Source organism: Haliotis cracherodii, unplaced genomic scaffold (assembly GCF_022045235.1).
Source record: "Haliotis cracherodii isolate W230 unplaced genomic scaffold, xgHalCrac1.p SCAF_14, whole genome shotgun sequence".
Classification (NCBI taxonomy): Eukaryota; Metazoa; Mollusca; class Gastropoda; order Lepetellida; family Haliotidae; genus Haliotis; species Haliotis cracherodii.
In genome coordinates, this window is record NW_027266269.1 from 31832067 (window position 1) to 31851963 (window position 19897).

The 19897-nt window shown below is 43.5% G+C and overlaps 1 protein-coding gene across 1 annotated transcript; it reads left to right on the forward strand.

The window, feature by feature from the left end:
* The first annotated feature begins 122 nt into the window (after positions 1-122).
* On the forward strand, positions 123-17690 carry LOC139460722 (MAM and LDL-receptor class A domain-containing protein 1-like). Its single transcript, XM_071242199.1, has 15 exons — positions 123-323; positions 2289-2384; positions 2487-2538; positions 4801-4836; positions 5986-6384; positions 7415-7678; positions 10210-10338; positions 10445-10602; positions 11455-11650; positions 12103-12243; positions 12952-13109; positions 14627-14822; positions 16366-16506; positions 16921-17075; positions 17453-17690. Exons 1-15 carry the CDS (start codon positions 123-125, stop codon positions 17642-17644), a joined length of 2514 nt encoding a protein of 837 aa, XP_071098300.1. The 3' UTR covers positions 17645-17690.
* Positions 17691-19897: the final 2207 nt, after the last annotated feature.

A 19897-nucleotide genomic window follows, 5' to 3' on the forward strand; every position in this document is an offset into this window, starting at 1 on the left:
CCACATATCTTATCAGCTGGTCCCATAATGTACGCACAAAAACATTCATGACATTAATGTTTGTTGTCTAATCTCACAAAACGGTGACCTACTGATCAAAGGCGACTGATAAGAAAGCACACATGGCGATGACGGATTCCACGGGAGGAACGTCTCGGGCATTATTTGTCCTCGCGGCTGTGCTGTTCATTGTTCACAATGTAGTGTTTGTTGTGTTCACTGTCCGGCAGTTCAATGAGGAGGAGCTTCTCAGACAGCAGTACCAGGACCAACAGGAGAGAATACGACTCCTGAAGAGACGGTGCCCCAGTCTCCAAACCAAGGTAGACGTGGAGATAGGAATGAGTGCTTCGTTATCTGTGACGTAGTGGCCATGTACAGTCCGCGGTCACTCTCCGACATCTGCTGGTCGCTTATCGTTACATATCTCTGCCACAGTAATCACGATATAGTTCACTGGACTGTCTGGTCAAGACTCTATTGTATATATGCTGCCGTCCGTCTTCTGGCAAGATTATTGCTGTGTGTGACATTAGGCAACATGCAAACACTATATATTAATGAATATTTAGTTGCTTCGTTTAACATGTAGAACAGCACAGGCCTACCCCTTTCTCGAACATATGGTGTCATCACTGATTTTCAGTGAGCCATTCATATTATTTTCAACACGACAACTTATTATTCTCTGGCGTTGACGTTTGAATTATACTCCCACATCTCAAATCATTTACCTTTAGGCAAACAAAATACTTGGCTTTACATGTAAATTGTTAACCGAAGTTTATGGTATTATGAATCAAAAACTCAAAGCTCCCGGCTTTGGCCACTGTTACTATTTTTTAGCATACGGCTTCAGGGAAAGATTCGACTGGTTCACTGCCCGTCTTTCATATGGAGGTCCGGTTCCGGATGTGAACGATCAAGTTCTTGGAAGAGGAAGGGTGTTTCATTTTACCTTAGGGACGATTTCAAAGGGAATCTGAAGCTACCAGCAGTGAAGCTGAAATTGTAATTTACGTCGCGTCCAAGATTATTGCACTTATATAGCAATGTGCATGTACGTGTGTGTGTTGGTGTGGCTGCTTGTACTAGTCCGGACTGATGTCGATTTATAGTGCTAGTTCACTGAGATACCATGTCGCAGTTTAACATGAATACCCCACTCAGTCACAGTATACTGACTCTGAGCCGACCAGTCCTTGTTTTAGCCCTTAATACCGAGCGGTAACAACAAGTACCATATTTAAATGTATTTTGGTATGACGCGTCCGGGGATCGAACCCCGGATCTTCCGCTCTCCAGGCGGACGCGCTACCACTAGACTAAGGAGGCGGTCGGAGGCTACCAGAAAATCACCGCCTGACATGACAAGAAAGTTAGACAATAAATGCACGAGCGAATATTTTCTACAACATTATCAGTATTCTTACAGCCGTTGACCGTGTGGAATTTCCATTATTGAGTGTCAAACATCCAGAAAATCGTTGCCAGGGATATATTCCGCCTTAATCCGCAATGCTGAGTTGTGTCAATTTTTGTTGTCAGAATCGGCTGGTCGATCCCAGCATGCCTGTGTTTTACCATGTGTTCGGGGCATTAATTCGTCTTCCTACTACAGTATACTGACACACCAGGATACGCATGCAACTGTATCCTGACGTTAATGTGGTGGTGTACCCAAACTCAATACACTGGTGAGCAAGAAAATTCCATAACATTCTAAAGTATTGGGGCGGTGGTGGTAGCCTAGTGGTACAAGCTGTTGGTTACCATGACGTCACAATCACATGACATCACTAATGGCTCTGCTACTGAAGCTGTTAGCAGTACTTGTTACACTTCAGACACTGCTTATCAAAGTCTAAGAACTGAGAAGGTTGGAAGCCTGATGTTGGATGATAAATAAAACATCACAATCGTTTCTTTTGATATCAAATATATCAACACTTGTTGATAAAAGTGGAAAAACTCCTCAAAAGACACTTGGGTGAGATTCTCTATTTAAGTCTGGTAACGAGATCTTCCTGGATTAGACAGAAATCCAGTTCTAGCAATAGTTACCTCCCTTGGTGTCTCATATGCAATATAAACACTCAAGATGTAAATTATTCAACGTCAACGCCTGAGAACAACCAGTCTCGATTATCTTCCGAAACAGATCCAAAATAGCGTAAAAAATATATGATTGGATTACTGAATTTCACTGATGACACCAGGTATTCCTGAAAAGGGTAAGCATGTCCTGCCCGTATGTTTACATGTTTGTTCTGCTTCACTTGTACAAGAGGGAGGCGCTGGTGGACATCCTGGATACGCCGGAGGAAGACCACTCCAACAAACGACAGACGAATGCACTTTTGGAAAGGCTAATTACAGAACAGGTGTGTTGAAACTTTCATGAATTCATATCGTATGTCAAAATATAATCACATTCTTCGGTGTATGATATCCAACAACTCCCACTGCTATTTCTTGTGTTCTAGGAGCTGATTCTGGAGAAACACTGCAGTAACGGAACAGGATTTTGTGTTCAAGGTAACCCCAGAATGAGGATAATAATGTCACTGAAGAGAGGGATTTTCGAGTTTTGAAGAAAATTATTTCCGTAGTCGTTTTTTAAACAAAAACATCCTATTTCCCGATGAAGATGTTACGGATGAAATACGATTCCGATGGTCGAGAGTGTAAATACGATGGGGAGGGGAGGCCGAATACACAAGAGTGTTTCCATTTCAGCCAAACACGAGAGGGATTATCTCATTCTTAAACTGAAAAATATATCGAAAACAATTTTTTGTTTATGTTTCCAAGACACATTCAATGAACCTTAGGAAAGGTACGTGTATGAACTTAGAAAAGATCATTGTTAAAACTGTTAAAAGCATTATGGTTCATCAGCGCCTTTGAAGCCTTGTGGCGACACCAACGGAAGTTGCAAGTGCGATCCCACTGAAATATAGGTCGTTTCAGTTCAATTCATTCCCCACATGTTTAGTCTGATCCCAACACTCACTTTCTTGTCGTAAGAGGCGACGGAAGAGGATCGGGTGGTCAGACCCGGTGACCGAGTATCATCTCACCCTGTAAGCGTTGGACGCTGCTCATAATATCAGCCACTGGGTCTGTCCTAGACTCTGTTATTTAAAGGTCGCCATGATAGATATGGAATATCTGAAAACGTCGTTAATGATAAACAAATACATAACTCACTTGACTGACTGTACTCTCCCAACTGATTTCTCTTTGAAATGTTTGATGTTTGTATCCCACCTGTTCTCTCCCAACTGATTTCTCTTTGAAATGTTTTTTGTTTTTTTCTCACCTGTTGTATCCGACCTGTTGTATCCCATGTGACTGACTGTTCTCTCCCAACTGATTTCTCTTTGAAATGTTTGATGTTTGTATCCGACCTGTTGTATCCCACTTGACTGATTGTTCTCTCCCAACTGATTTCTCTTTGAAATGTTTGATGTTTGTATCCGACTTGTTGTATTCCACTTGACTGACTGTTCTCTCCCAACTGATTTCTCTTTGAAATGTTTAATGTTTGTATCCGACCTGTTGTATCCCACTTGACTGACTGTTCTCTCCCAACTGATTTCTCTTTGAAATGTTTGATGTGTGTATCCCACCTGTTGTATCCCATTTGACTAACTGTTCTCTCCCAACTGATTTCTCTTTGACATGTTTGATGTTTGTATCCGACCTGTTGTATCCCACCTGTTGTATCCCACTTGACTGACTGTTCTCTCCCAACTGATTTCTCTTTGAAATGTTTGATGTTTGTATCCGACCTGTTGTATCCCACTTGACTGACTGTTCTCTCCCAACTGATTTCTCTTTGACATGTTTAATGTTTGTATCCGACCTATTGTATCCCACTTGACTGACTGTTCTCTCCCAACTGATTTCTCTTTGACATGTTTAATGTTTGTATCCCACCTGTTGTATCCCACATGACTGACTGTTCTCTCCCAACTGATTTCTCTTTGACATGTTTGATGTTTGTATCCCACCTGTTGTATCCCACTTGACTGACTGTTCTCTCCAACTGATTTCTCTTTGAAACGTTTGATGTTTGTATCCGACCTGTTGTATCCCACTTGACTGACTGTTCTCTCCAACTGATTTCTCTTTGAAACGTTTGATGTCTGTATCCCATCTGTTGTATCCCACTTGACTGACTGTTCTCTCCAACTGATTTCTCTTTGAAACGTTTGATGTTTGTATCCGACCTGTTGTATCCCACTTGACTGACTGTTCTCTCCCAACTGATTTCTCTTTGACATGTTTAATGTTTGTATCCCACCTGTTGTATCCCACTTGACTGACTGTTCTCTCCCAACTGATTTCTCTTTGACATGTTTAATGTTTGTATCCCACCTGTTGTATCCCACTTGACTGACTGTTCTCTCCCAACTGATTTCTCTTTGACATGTTTGATGTTTGTATCCCACCTGTTGTATCCCACTTGACTGACTGTTCTCTCCAACTGATTTCTCTTTGAAACGTTTGATGTTTGTATCCGACCTGTTGTATCCCACTTGACTGACTGTTCTCTCCAACTGATTTCTCTTTGAAACGTTTGATGTCTGTATCCCATCTGTTGTATCCCACTTGACTGACTGTTCTCTCCAACTGATTTCTCTTTGAAACGTTTGATGTTTGTATCCGACCTGTTGTATCCCACTTGACTGACTGTTCTCTCCCAACTGATTTCTCTTTGAAACGTTTGATGTTTGTAACCCTTCTGACTAATCACCATTCAATAGTACTGACAATGATCCTTGTATGCAGGAGAGAAGGGAGACACTGGGCCATTAGGCGATACAGGTAAGTCAGTTAACAATATATGCTTTCACATGTGTATCAATCCAAGTGTGATATAACAGCAAAATAACTGGTTAATGAAGACTCCGTTCTTATTGGTCGGACGAGGACTAATAAAGGTTAAACATTTTATAAAACTATTACCATACATACGCAGAGTTGCGTCCCTTAGGCGTGCCAGAAACCTATGAACCTCGGATCGAGTCCCCGAATCCCTCGTTTTCCATTAGTATCACTAAAGTGGTAAACATCAGACCTGAGACCTGCATCACTTCGGGATGTCCACCCAAATCAAACTGACACGCTGTGGTATAACTGAAATATTGCTCAAGGCGGCGTTAAAGCAAACTTACCCAGCCAATCACTAATAAATGGTTTTCCAACTAAGGTTTGTCCCTCTTCTGAATTCTGTATCGTGGTTAGAATGGATCCCCAATGACCCATTCTGTTCGTGAGGCGATTAAATGGATCGGACGACCAGGTTGTAAGTGGATCGCCTGGACTAGTGTTAGACAGCCGTGGTATAGCTGGAAGAATGGTGACTGGGACGTTACACATTCACCAACACTTACACTTAGTTTGTAGCATCCCCCATCAGTACAGCGGTCACAATATGACACTACACTACCATACACATTCGCCAACACTTACACTTAGTTTGTAGCAGCCCTCATCAGATCAGCGGTCACAATATGACACTACACTACCATACTGATACCAGACATTCTCTGGCAACCATTCCTGACAAAACCCTTGTCAGAATTTTAACACTGTAATCAAACGCGCTGGAACTCTTTTTCAAAATTCTAAAGCATTTTCTGACGATGCCACATTCTCTGTGCAGGAGGGTGACCGACTTAATTGTCTGTATAATTATGTATAACAAGTATATGTATATTATACATGCGATAAGGTAACTGCATCATGACTGTCATTGTGCAATGACCATTAAACCTTCCATAAGTGTTATGACCAAGAAACAAACTTCCACTCAGTGGGGTTCCAGGTGAATATAGATCCCCAGCAAACTATGCTGGTCGTATGCTGTGACGTAATGGATAGGTGGTAGATATGATTAATAGGTTGATAGCGTGTTCTTGTAAACTGGCGGCGGGGATCGTTGCTCACAATCAAATCATATTTCCAAACCAGGTCCAAAGGGACTTTTGGGAACAGTTGGTCAAAATGGTGAAATGGGGGATAATGGCACTCAGGGGATTCAAGGGCCTCCAGGAATCAAAGGTCAAGCTGGACAGACCGGGGAGCCAGGCTTGAAAGGGGAACAAGGGATGGATGGTCTCCAGGGTGACAAAGGTCTTTCCGGGCAACAGGGCATTGAAGGGGAGCAGGGCATCAACGGAACGTCCGGGCTTCAGGGAGCCAAAGGTATGAAAGGTGATGCAGGCATGATCGGTGACCCCGGGGCCAAAGGTGAACCAGGAGGTGTAGGGGTCAAAGGTGACGCTGGTTTGCCAGGGGTCAAGGGTTCCAAGGGAGAACAAGGAATAGATGGACATACCCCATATGTCGATTCGAACTGCACATGCGTTGGTAAGTATCAAACTTACATTTATAACAGCAATACTTTTATTGTGTTTATTTGCAAAAGCACTTTTTTTTCTTTCGAGACACTATGATTGTATATAAATTTCGTAATCTAATATTCATCAGAACTTGTAGATAACGTAAACGTGTACCGTATCGTTGATTATGCTATAAACATAGTTTCATTACATTTGATAAGCATAGTATTTACGTCATGGACCGAACACAATAACCCGCCTTGTAAACTATGGGGACCTGCATCTTTTCCGGTTTTCTTCCCAAATCATGGTGTGATATTCCTTGCACAGGGCCACGATGTGATATAACGACTTTGAGTGAAAGCGACATCAACTCAACCCACTCCCTTCCACAAGAGTCTGTGATATGACTGAGATACTGTTCAAAGCATAACAAACTCAACCCATTCACTTCTACAAAAGTTTGTGATTTGACTGAGACACTGTTCAAAGCGACATCAACTCAACCCACTCCCTTTAACAAAAGTCTGTGATGTGACAGACATACTGTTCAAAGCGTAAGAAAACTAAACCGTGTCACTTCCACAAAAGTTTGTGATATGACTGACATACTGTTCAAAGCGATATTAACATAAAGTGTGGCAAACTCAACCCACTCCCTTCCACAAGAGTCTGTGATATGACTGAGATACTGTTCAAAGCATAACAAACTCAACCCATTCACTTCTACAAAAGTTTGTGATTTGATTGAGACACTGTTCAAAGCGACATCAACTCAACCCACTCCCTTTAACAAAAGTCTGTGATGTGACAGACATACTGTTCAAAGCGTAAGAAAACTAAACCGTGTCACTTCCACAAAAGTTTGTGATATGACTGACATACTGTTCAAAGCGATATTAACATAAAGTGTGGCAAACTCAACCCACTCAATTCCACAAAAGTCTGTGATGCGACTGGCATACTTTTGAAAGTGTAACAAACTCAACCATCTCACAGAAGTTAAATACTTTCTCAGGTTAACTCCCTCACACTTCATTCCCTGAATTTGATTGCAGTACAGCCATATATAATCGGCCCCACCAAAGAGACGATTGTAGGTAAACGCAATGGTGGGGTTACATTAAACTGCACCGTTGGGGGAGACCCACCGTCGAAGGTAACTTGGATGAAAACTGGATCGACTCTACCGCTTGACGCCACACAACAAGGGTCCCTGCTCATCATCCCTGGCTCCAGGTCAACAGATGCGGGGGAGTATAAGTGCCTGGCAGACAATGGAGCGGGGCATGTGGAGAAAACATTCAACGTTAAGTTTCTCGGTACGTCATCAAGGTTTCATCTCACTTTCACTGAAACTTTACAGGAGGCCTGCGATAGGGCAAATTGGCAAATGAAGCACGATTACTTAAAGTCTCCTGAATCCCAAATCGTTGTCGTCTTACTCAAAGTCACAATATATCAATTTAACAGTTAATGATTTTCCTAATTACGCTCTGTGTACACTTGCCTTTTAAATGGTATTTGTTTCAAATCTAGATCAAAGCGTTGTGCCTCCGTGTCATTATGTAATAATTAACAGGGAGATTCCTGTGCATTATACAATATTGAATTCTAAATTAAAAACGCAGATGATCACCAATAAATGGGTTCGCACAGATATATAGTGTGTGATCAGTAAATGACCACACAAGATCAATGAATAATCAATCAATTATGTTTAAATTATATTTCAATTATATTTAACCACACACTTTTAGGTTTACAACCCAAAAAGGCAATATGATAGGCCAAATTCATAGCAGGTTGAATTAATATTAGTGCACTTAGGACAATGTTAAGGATATGCTTCAGAATACTGTAAAATGTGACATGAAAGAGGCCTGTCCTGTTCTTGAATCAAGAATAGTGTTGGAACCTGGCAGGATTTTGGTGTTTCGACCAAACCGCAGTTGGTAGGTAAATTACAAACAAGTGAGGTCGAAAAAGGCAGAAAGCCGAATTCGATTCCCCACATGAGTTCAATGTGTGAAGCCCATTTCTGGTGTCCCCAGTCGCGATGTTGCTGGCATATTGCCTTACAGTGATGTAAAACCACACACACTCATTCGCTCTTAAATGTTTCGGCTACATTGTCAAAATGGTCTTTTGAAGGCATTGCCAAAGTTTTAGTGGGGAGAAATGATGCTACAACAAATTACATTATTACGTAAGTGGTTCAAAGATGCGATTGATGTTCAATATCTACAACATACATGTGACCCGTGAAGATTCCGGGGTAGAATAGGTCTTCAGCAACCCATGCTTGCCGTAAAAGGTGACTATTCTTGTCGTAAAAGGCGACTAACGGGATCTGGTGGTCAGAGTCGCTGACTTGGTTGATGCATGTCATCGATCCCAATTGCGTGGATCGATGATCATGATATCAATCACTGGATTGTCTGGTCCAGACTCGATTATTTACAGACTGCCGTCATGTTGCTGTAATATTGCTGAGTGCGGCGTAAAACAACAAACAACCAACTACAACATACGTGTAGCGGAAACTAATCTTTATTTTTCGCATCTGTCCATGTTCGTTCTTTTTTCGAAAAGTCACTGTTATGATAAGCAAGTAAAAGACTTGATTGTTACGAGATTGATGTTCCAATAATTTTTAAACGCATGGAATGTCATTATCAGTGAGTATCAAGTTGTACCTATAAATAGAAGAAGAACCATGGTTTTATGACCTTGTCGAGGATCACGTTAACACGACATCATCGAAATCAAAGTCAGGAGGGCGCACACGTTACAACAATGGCAGAACAGGAACTGGCAGAGCCCTGTTGTCGGATAGAATAGGGCGGAACAGGAACTGGCAGAGCCCTGTTGTCGGATAGAGTAGGGCAGAACAGGAACTGGCAGAGCCCTGTTGTCGGATAGAATAGGGCAGAACAGGAACTGGCAGAGCCCTGTTGTCGGATAGAGAAGGGCAGAACAGGAACTGGCAGAGCCCTGTTGTCGGATAGAATAGGGCAGAACAGGAACTGGCAGAGCCCTGTTGTCGGATAGAGTAGAGCAGAACAGGAACTGGCAGAGCCCTGTTGTCGGATAGAGAAGGGCAGAACAGGAACTGGCAGAGCCCTGTTGTCGGATAGAGTAGAGCAGAACAGGAACTGGCAGAGCCCTGTTGTCGGATAGAGTAGAGCAGAACAGGAACTGGCAGAGCCCTGTTGTCGGATAGAGAAGGGCAGAACAGGAACTGGCAGAGCCCTGTTGTCGGATAGAGTAGGGCAGAACAGGAACTGGCAGAGCCCTGTTGTCGGATAGAGTAGGGCAGAACAGGAACTGGCAGAGCCCTGTTGTCGGATATAGTAGGGCAGAACAGGAACTGGCAGAGCCCTGTTGTCGGATAGAGTAGAGCAGAACAGGAACTGGTAGAGCCCTGTTGTCGGATAGAGTAGGGCAGAACAGGATCTGGCAGAGCCCTGTTGTCGGATAGAGTAGGGCAGAACAGGAACTGGCAGAGCCTTGTTGTCGGATAGAGAAGGGCAGAACAGGTACTGGCAGAGCCTTGTTGTCGGATAGAGTAGGTCGCAAAATCATCGTCGTTGCAAATGTAAAATCATCATAGCACAGTCGACGAGGTATTGCGTCCAGTTGAGTTAACCATCCTACAATAGAACTAGCGGACCTTGTTTAAACACATTCCCCACGTTCTTGTAGTCCTCGTGGAGCATGTACTGTAGTGCTGTCTACTTGCCTGGTTGCCTTTTTCGTGATTACAAAACCCCATTTGGAATATTTTCCTGTCTTTTGTGCCAAGCATGGTATATAGTTTGGTATAGTTTTAAAACTCTGTTTGTTGTAGCTCTGAGCTGTGACTTTGAAAGGGACTTCTGTTCTTGGACCCAGAGTCAGAAAGACAACACGGACTGGATCTATCACACAGGGGGCACTCCGACAGGATCCACGGGACCAAGCTCAGATCATACCACCGGTATGTAACACGTGTCATATAAACTCAGATTGATCACTCCACATCTTAATCACTGCAAGGTCAACTGCCATCCGGAAAATCAAGGTCGATGTATTTTCCATTTTAGGTCATGGTTACTACGTCTATATGGAGACCAGCCTAGGCAATATCAACGACAAGGCAGACCTAGTGTCCCCGGTCTTGGGAGGAAATACAGTCACGTGTTTGCGGATGTGGTACCACATGTTTGGCACAGACGTCAACACACTGACAGTGTTTAAAGAGGTACATGTCTCAATACTGTTACCAGAAGTTTATGTTTCTTGTTTAACGCTGCTCTTAGCAACATTCCAGTTATATGACATCGGCCTGTAAATAATCAAATCTGGACAAGACAATCCAGTGATTGATATTATGAGCAACGATGCACGCCGTCGGGTTCGATGACACGTTTACATCCAGGTCACCAAGTCTTACCACCCGATACATTAAGACGTCTCTGACAAACATACGCTGTAGGGGCCTATAATTACTTGGAATCCCAACGGGGTCATTGAGATTGAGATTGTAGATTGTAAGCAAGTGTATAACTGCCTCTAATCCCAGGTATTGTGTGTTCACATCTTGCTTGAATTTATTTGTTATTTCTCTCTGAGATGTTTTTATATTAAAACCTCGTGACAAAACGACATGCAGGTTCATGTTTATCAGAGTGAGGTACATAATGAGGGGATATAAATTATGTCTTTTCAGATTTGTTTATCGACAATGTAAAATACGAAAGTTATTTTCCGAATCCTTACCCTAACCCTTTTCTCTCTCTCTCTCTCTCTCTCTCTCTCTCTCTCTCTCTCTCTCTCTCTCTCTCTCTCTCTCTCTCTCTCTGCGTGAGACACCCATGGCATCCCTCTTGAATGCTATGACGTCGCTTTGGAATGACAGTACGTTATGATACAACGTGTGACGGGTTTTTTTCAGATTTGCGATTAAAACAATGATGCTTATCCAGAAAATATTCATGCACAAAGTTAATAGTCAATGACATTTCCGGGCATCTAATCCTATTTAATCACGTCATCAACCCAACACATTGTAGCGCACACTCTCATCGATGAATATTTGAAATTTTCTTCTCAGTATCAAAACGGTTCCCGAACTTCCATATGGCACGAAGATGGCGACCAGGGTAACCAGTGGACGCACATGGCAGTGACTATACCCGCCACCCCACAGTCTTACAGGGTGGTGCTGGAGGCTCAGCGAGGAAAGTCCATCGAGGGGGACATCGCCCTGGATGATATTGAAGTTACAGACGGGGTTTGCACAATGACCGGTGGGTGTCACTGACCAATGTACACGTCCTGGGGTCTTCTTGGTATATACGGATGTTGGGAAGCGTATTAATGCCACATTCTAAATGAAATATCGTCGACGTAGATTTTGAAAGTACCATCGGCGTAGAATGTGTCACTAATACGCTTCCATATGGATGAATTATATACTGCTTCTCCTGTTCAATACTGCTCACAGCGCAGTCAAACCAGACTCACTCACTCACTCACTCACTTCAAAGTTGACATGGTGGGAACCTGCTGGCTCTTAATGCACGCTCTTGAGTGGAGGCATATTTTGATTGTCAAATTCTTTCTGTAAAGATGTACTTGTACACAAATGTATTTTAGTTAACACCATTTAGACATGCACCATGCCGGATTTATCTCTTGTATGTGCCATGTTGCATATATGTTAACTTTGTACAAACATAACTTGCTTCCGTGATTGTAGCCCTTGACCTGAATTGTGACTTTGAGTCTGGCACGTGCCTTTGGAATCAAGCAACAGATGACGAGAAAGATCTGATCATAAACAATGGCGCCACACCAAGCATGCAGACTGGACCGTCGGCTGATCACACTCGGAAAGATGGTGAGGTGATCACATCATCACATTTCCCCCAAGCGACTAAAGCACTAGCATATTATCTGTTCAGTGAAAATCACGCCCTTCCACCCTTCCACCCTTCCACCCTTCCACCTAACGAACTAGAACAGCTAGTTCTTAAGGACCAACCACCTGATAGTCTTGGAAATAATAATTTTGTTTGGCTGAACACGCTTGTTATTTGTTCAACTCCTGAATCCAAGACGAAAAAAACTACCATCCTCTCTGAAACAAAGAAACGCCAACCCATCCAGCCTCCATCCATCATATTAAATGGTCGACCTCTAAACAAGATAAACAAGCATCTGTCATATCATCAATATCATATAGTATGGATGGGATTATTGCATTTATTGTGCAACCATCGGCGATGATATTAAGTTTCTGTTTTCTATTCCTAACATGAGATATTTATGATACAGAAACACCCGAGGGTAATATTTATATTCCCGTTATCACATTGGATGATGTCATTCTTAAACATAATTGATGTTTCAGAATCACCCACACTTTGGGAAACCCAAAATCTAAAAATATTGGTAATAGTTTATGGAGCAATCATCAATGTATGGAACATTGCAGTAGTTTCTGCTAAGTGGTCTCATCTGTTGTAGCGTGATATCAGGTTTATTGTATTGGTTTCTAAAACACTTTCATTATGTGATAAAACACGTATGTTATCTTTGAGAACAGCACGAGGACACTATCTTTACCTGGAGACGTCCACTGGTACTGCAGGTGACACGGCCAGGATTGTCTCCCCCTTGCTCACCAACAAGGAGGCCATGTGCTTCAGTGTCTGGTACCATATGAGTGGTTCGGGGGTGGAATCTCTCAACGTGTATGTCCAGGTAGGGTATGTCATTGTAGACACACATGCCACATGAGTGGCTCGGGGGTGGAATCTCTCAACGTGTATGTCCAGGTAGGGTATGTCATTGTAGACACACATGCCACATGAGTGGCTCGGGGGTGGAATCTCTCAACATGTATGTCCAGGTAGGGTATGGCATTGTAGACACACGTGGAATTCAACCATTCGGTAAACGATAAATAAATATGGCTTCACTAGTGTTGTCTTGGTCCAGAGACAATGTATTCCAGGTATTTATGAGTGAGTGATTTCCGTTGACGGCTCAGTTTAATGTGTGGGAAGAAAGAATGCGGACTGACAAACGATAAGCTGTTTTACTTGGTATTGATTAGGAACACAAACACAGACGGCGGATCAGAACACACATGTAAAGGGTGAGAGTGGGTCCTTGAGTTGGGTTTAACGCCGCTCTGTATTTCAGTTAAACCATTGCTTGTCACGTTCATGTGGGAATAACCCCCAACGCTATTGAGGTCCTATACCTGTATCATCACGCTGGTGAAACCCACGCGCACGGACATGATACTGACCATGATGCTGACCATGATGATGACCATGATACTGACCATGATACTGACCATGATGCTGACCATGATGCTGACCATGATGCTGACCATGATACTGACCATGATACTGACCATGATGCTGACCATGATGCTGACCATGATACTGACCATGATACTGACCATGATGCTGACCATGATGCTGACCAACCAAGGACCAAGGCACAAACCCACAACAAATGTTTCAAACACAGTATATTTGACCCTTTTATAGCTCTGGGTCTATGCTCCTGCAAAAAATATTAATTAAGATCATATAGAATGACACATCGGAAAGTCCACACAAAGATATTTCAATGACTGCTCGTATATATTTGTGTGAATCGGGAATTCTTTACGACATATAAGTTTTTCCATCGAACATATGTAGAGATACAGCCACGTTTTTAAAAAAAACTGAGACTCAACTCGTCAACGAGACAGCGTTACACATGAAACAATATGCGAGTTTATTCCGAATTTACGAGTTGGGTATCGCAAACGACAGAGGTGATGTAGAATGAGAGAAGCGCCACCATACACTGCATGCAATGGCGTCATCAACTGAAATTGAGTATAAAGGATTTTGTTAATTTGATCAAACATTAGCACATATGTGGTCAGATATTTTGAAGTTAAATACAGTAACTTTTAACCAATTCTGTTAACACGGCGAGGGATTACCGTTATGTCTCGTTGTACATGCAAATTATTCATAATAAGAGCGCCTACCCTAATGGAATGGGCTGGGGACCATTCTGTTTCCTTATGATCTCCTTATGCGTTTTCGGCTTCCTCTACAGGCCCGCTAAGAATCGAATTAACAATCAAAATCAGCATTGACAGTTTTTTAATACCATCTAAAGTATGAAGTTAATTTCTCTGAATGTAGACCAGCGACTTTGCTTATATACTGTTGACGCTTAACAAGTCCTGTTCTTATCTGTAACAGAAACATGGGGAAGCCAGGCAAATGATGTGGACGCACAAGGGTAGTCAAGGCAACGAGTGGAAGCTGGCGAGGTTCACCGTTCCAGCGTCTGCCAAACAATACAACATCATCATAGAAATGACCAAAGGCGCCAACTCCTACGGCGACATTGCCATTGACGACATCACGGGTACAGCAAAGTCATGTCCACCACCAGGTCGGTATTTCATAACGGAACGTTTGGGAGTATTGTCAACTATTGCTTCCAGTTTACATTAATCGTTTCATTAAATAGGTAATATAAAACGCCAACGCCAGAGAATAATCAATTTGTGAAAAGAGGAAGCGTATCCTGTTCCACTGGTAGCCCCTGCCACTCACGCAATTTTCATTAAAAAAATCTGAGTTGGTTGCCAAAAGCCACATCCAGAAATACCCTGCCGTACGACGGCGGCCTGGAAACAACAGTGTATGGATCTAAAAATCCAGGGATAGCGAGTCTGGACCAGACAATCCAGTGATAGTGCGTTTTGTCTGCACTAGGTAAGTCCGGAAACCTCCCTTTCCGGAACATGACGACAGTGGGCGGTTATAAAGGACATTACCCCAATAATCAGTATTTCTGGAAGTGCGTTAAATGTTAGTAGGAGCGTGATTGACCGGATTGACGTGGTTCCACGCCTCTCAAATCACCATTTCCCACCCACAAACTCCCCGACACATTGTATGCTTATCTGGCTGGGATGAGCGTCAGCTTAGTCAATCTTAAGGAATCCAAGCCCATCACCAATCTTTGTTTGTGTAAGACGTCCCAGGAGTCCACATGGTGCAGATGAAAGAACCTTCAGCAGCTACTCATGTATTGCCGCTCCGAGACTGAGACGCATCTCTACGACACGCCTCTACGACACTCTCGAGGACCGTACCTCTAATTCCCTCTACACAAACATAACATAATTAACGCAACACACGATTTGATACTTACGGTTTTACTGCTCCTCAGTCCATTCTAACTTCACAATCTACTAGACAGGTCTGATCGTTACAGAATCGGCAACTGGAAGCACCCAAACAGCAAAGCCCGCACTAAAAACTTAACCCTGAGAAGGTCTGTTTAAGGCTTGCCTACGACGTACCCTGATGGTTAATTTTGATTGGTTTAGAAACACATGAGACCGTGGTCACATGTCACGTTTGTCGTGAGCGGAGGATCCATGCAAGGTCATTGACTGGGACCATCATCAGTCGGTTCTCCAACCACTTTGATACTATCTTTACAGAAAACTAAACACTGCATTTTGGAACGTCATCCTGTATGAATTTTCTCAGGTTTTTAGAATTATCTTTTGCCTTTCAACAGTGGTTTCCTGGTTAGAACTGGTCTAAGCTGGTCGTACGGGGTCGTACGGGGTCGCACGGGGTCGTACGGGGTCGCACGGGGTCGTACGGGGTCGTACGGGGTCGCACGGGGTCGTACGGGGTCTCATGGGGCGACTAAGTGGATTGGGGGGTCAGTCTCGGTGACTTTGTTGATTTTGTGTCAGCATGCCCGCGTTGCTCATAATATCAATCACTGATTTGTCTGGTCCAGCCTCGTTTACGTACCGGCCGCCTGGTTATATAGCTTGGTTGTACCGGAAGTGTAGCAGAAACACAAAGGACTTTGACGATGTATGATAACATCCACCTAACCAACATCCTCATAACTCTGGCTCCCACGTTCTGAAAATGAAATAACGAGTCATTATTTCATGTTTCAGCCAATTCCCTTGACTGTGACTTCGAGAGTCAGTTGTGCAGCTGGACGCAAGCAACAAAGGACGATTTTGATTGGTCGATTAAATCCGGACCACCAAGCAGGGGCTATGTGGGTCCACCGACAGACCACACTCTTCAAACGGGTAGATTATTAACTCCCAAAACACACTTTACTACAAACAACAGTTTTATTTCAATCAAGTTGGGGACAATAGATACTTGTACAAATATTTGTATCTATATTTATATCTAATGGCTACAAGAGGGGCACGAGTCGTTATTCGGCTTGTCCCGGAATAACGCGAGTTGGTCGTGAATGATCCGGACTTCGGCGTACAAATACATTCACTCACTCAATTCAAATGGATGTAATGGTTCATATATAACCTACCAAGGAGTGTTTTATAGGCGGGTCGTCGTAAATCTGTGATTTAAAGCACCAACCAACTGCAGGGCAGAACTCATGTATGCACAAAGCGTTAAGAAATCAATCTGCCAAAAGTATATGTTATATATCGATGGTGGCATCACACTGAGGTCTCACATTCCACACACAGGCAGTGGTCATTACATCTACCTGGATCCCAAGTTCGCCAGTGCAGAAACCGCGGGGTTGGTATCGCCGCTTCTGACATCCAACACCATCTTCTGTCTCGACTTTTGGTACTACATCGATGGCCAAAACATCGGCAGTCTTCGTATCCGCAGAATGGTATTGGCATGTTGGGTATTATTGCTGTGGTAGCTTCACGGGGGTACAGGGGTTCACATTAACCAATACACGTTATACTTTGAAAACTCACATATGGATATAAGCTTCAACGCAAATAGTTACATGTGCGAACTCTGTCCTACCAGAAGCGCTCTTAAAATTTCAAATATTGCCATCAAACAGATATGGATTTATCAGACAATACATATGAACCGTGTTGGGATTTTTAAAGATATGTCTAGTTACCTGTAGTAAACAGAGTGTAGATGTTAGACGATCAGTTAGCGTTCCTACCATGGCTCTGAACCTTTTATATCTAAATAATAATAGCATAAGAGCTTGCCTTAATATATCACATCATATAAATCACTCTGCAGGTATTCGACGTTCCAGTGGATACTCTGTCCTTGTTGGACGCCGATGCCGGAAAAGGTTGGCACCACACCACAGTGAAAATCGACAGCTACTGGACGCAGTTCAACCTCGACATCGAGGGCACTAGGGGAACCGTCTCCAACTCCTACATCGCCATCGACGACGTTACAGTCTCACAGGGAGGCTGTAAATAAAACTCCCAAACTGTGATTCTCACCTCAATAATCTGCAATACACCAACCGTGCAAAATTGTGTGTGGTTTGATTATTTAAAGGTCTTCTTTCAGGATGTGATGAGAGCAATGGTAAAGTCAGTGAACTGAATCGCAAAAAAACGTCACCTCAAGTAACAATACATGAACAGTTGTAATTTAAATATCTGGGTAATTTTTGTTCTAAAATTTAACATTACCTTGTCCGAAAAATGAAATTTGATGATAAAAAAACAAAGCAGATGACAATAAAACCGATCGCCCAAACACATCACGGCAACGGCCATGGTAACCCGATGCACGTGAGTTCCATGCAAATAGAAATACTCATGCGTTCCCCCATTTCTTGCCCTATAAAAATCCACCCAGATCGGATAACATTCATTCGTTATGGAATTGCTACCACATGCCAAGATTGAAAAGAAATCAGCGACACCAAGCACTTGGACGATTACAATCTGGACAAACCGCCCGGCAAGTAGCAAATGCATTTCAGGTTCACGTAATATAAGGACCGTATATAGGCTCCAGCAACGGTACCAGACCACCTACACTACAGCTGACGACCACGTAGTGGAAGACCACGATCGTCAGATTGTGCGACAGCATCTTCAAGATCGCTTTCTTACTGCTTGGGAAACTGCTCGATAGACCATGGGGGCACATCAGCGACACATAAGTGCGGACATCGTGCGTCGACGATTGACGAGCAGACACCTCCACTGGCCACACTGAGGACACCACGTCATCGCCGTCATCTTCAGTGGGCAACACCGCACCAGCAGTGGAGAAGTGTCCTCTTCTCAGACGAGAGCCGTTACTGTATCTCAACAGCAGATGGCAGAGAGAGAGAGTCTGGCGACGCCGTGGGGAACGATATTCGGATGTTGTGTTGTTGAATAGAGACTCGTGGGGTGGTCCGAGCATCATGATGTGGGGTGGAATTGGTCTTGCACAGAGGGTCGGCCCTGTGGTCTTATATATTTATAGTATATATTTACTGATGTTTCTCCTCGGTGGAACTAGTCAGTTCCAAGGACACAGAGACAAACACATCACACATAACCTCCACACGCTATTCAGAACAAGGCCAAGTACTCCCGAGACACACATAACACACATAACCTCCACACGCTATTCAGAACAAGGCCAAGTACACCCGAGACACACATTACACACACAACCTCCACACGCTATTCAGAACAAGGCCAAGTACTCCCGAGACACACATTACACACACAACCTCCACACGCTATTCAGAGAGAGTGAGTGAGTATGGTTTAACACCGCTTTTAGCAATATTACAGCAATATCATGGCGGGGGACACCAGAAATGGGATTCATACATTGTACCCATGTCGGGAATCGAACCCGGGTCTTCGGCGTGACGAGCGAACGCTTTAACCACTAGGCTACCCGACCGCCCCCACGCAATTCAGAACAAGGCCAAGTACTCCCGAGACACACATAACACACATAACCTCCACACGCTATTCAGAACAAGGCCAAGTACACCCGAGACACACATTACACACACAACCTCCACACGCTATTCAGAACAAGGCCAAGTACTCCCGAGACACACATTACACACACAACCTCCACACGCTATTCAGAGTGAGTAAGTGAGTATGGTTTAACACCGCTTTTAGCAATATTCCAGCAATATCATGGCGGGGGACACCAGAAATGGGATTCATACATTGTACCCATGTCGGGAATCGAACCCGGGTCTTCGGCGTGACGAGCGAACGCTTTAACCACTAGGCTACCCGACCGCCCCCACGCAATTCAGAACAAGGCCAAGTACTCCCTAGACACACATTACACACATAACCTCCACACGCTATTCAGAACAAGGCCAAGTACTCCCGAGACACACATTACACACACAACCTCCACACGCTATTCAGAACAAGGCCAAGCACTCCCGAGACACACATTACACACACAACCTCCACACGCTATTCAGAACAAGGCCAAGTACTTCCGAGACACACATTACACACACAACCTCCACAAGCTATTCAGAACAAGGCCAAGTACTCCCGAGACATACATTACACACACAACCTCCACACGCTATTCAAAACAAAGCCAAGTACTCCAGAGACACACATTACACACACAACCTCCACACGCTATTCAGAGTGAGTAAGTGAGTATGGTTTAACACCGCTTTTAGCAATATTCCAGCAATATCATGGCGGGGGACACCAGAAATGGGCTTCACAC

Excerpts from the sequence above, each read along its gene's own strand:
- LOC139460722 (XM_071242199.1), top strand. The coding sequence starts at position 123 with ATGGCGATGACGGATTCCACGGGAGGAACGTCTCGGGCATTATTTGTC. Across the intron at positions 2,385-2,486 it reads AAAGGCTAATTACAGAACAG|GAGCTGATTCTGGAGAAACA; the intron begins GTGTGTTGAAAC and ends CTTGTGTTCTAG. Across the intron at positions 7,679-10,209 it reads ATTCAACGTTAAGTTTCTCG|CTCTGAGCTGTGACTTTGAA; the intron begins GTACGTCATCAA and ends TGTTTGTTGTAG.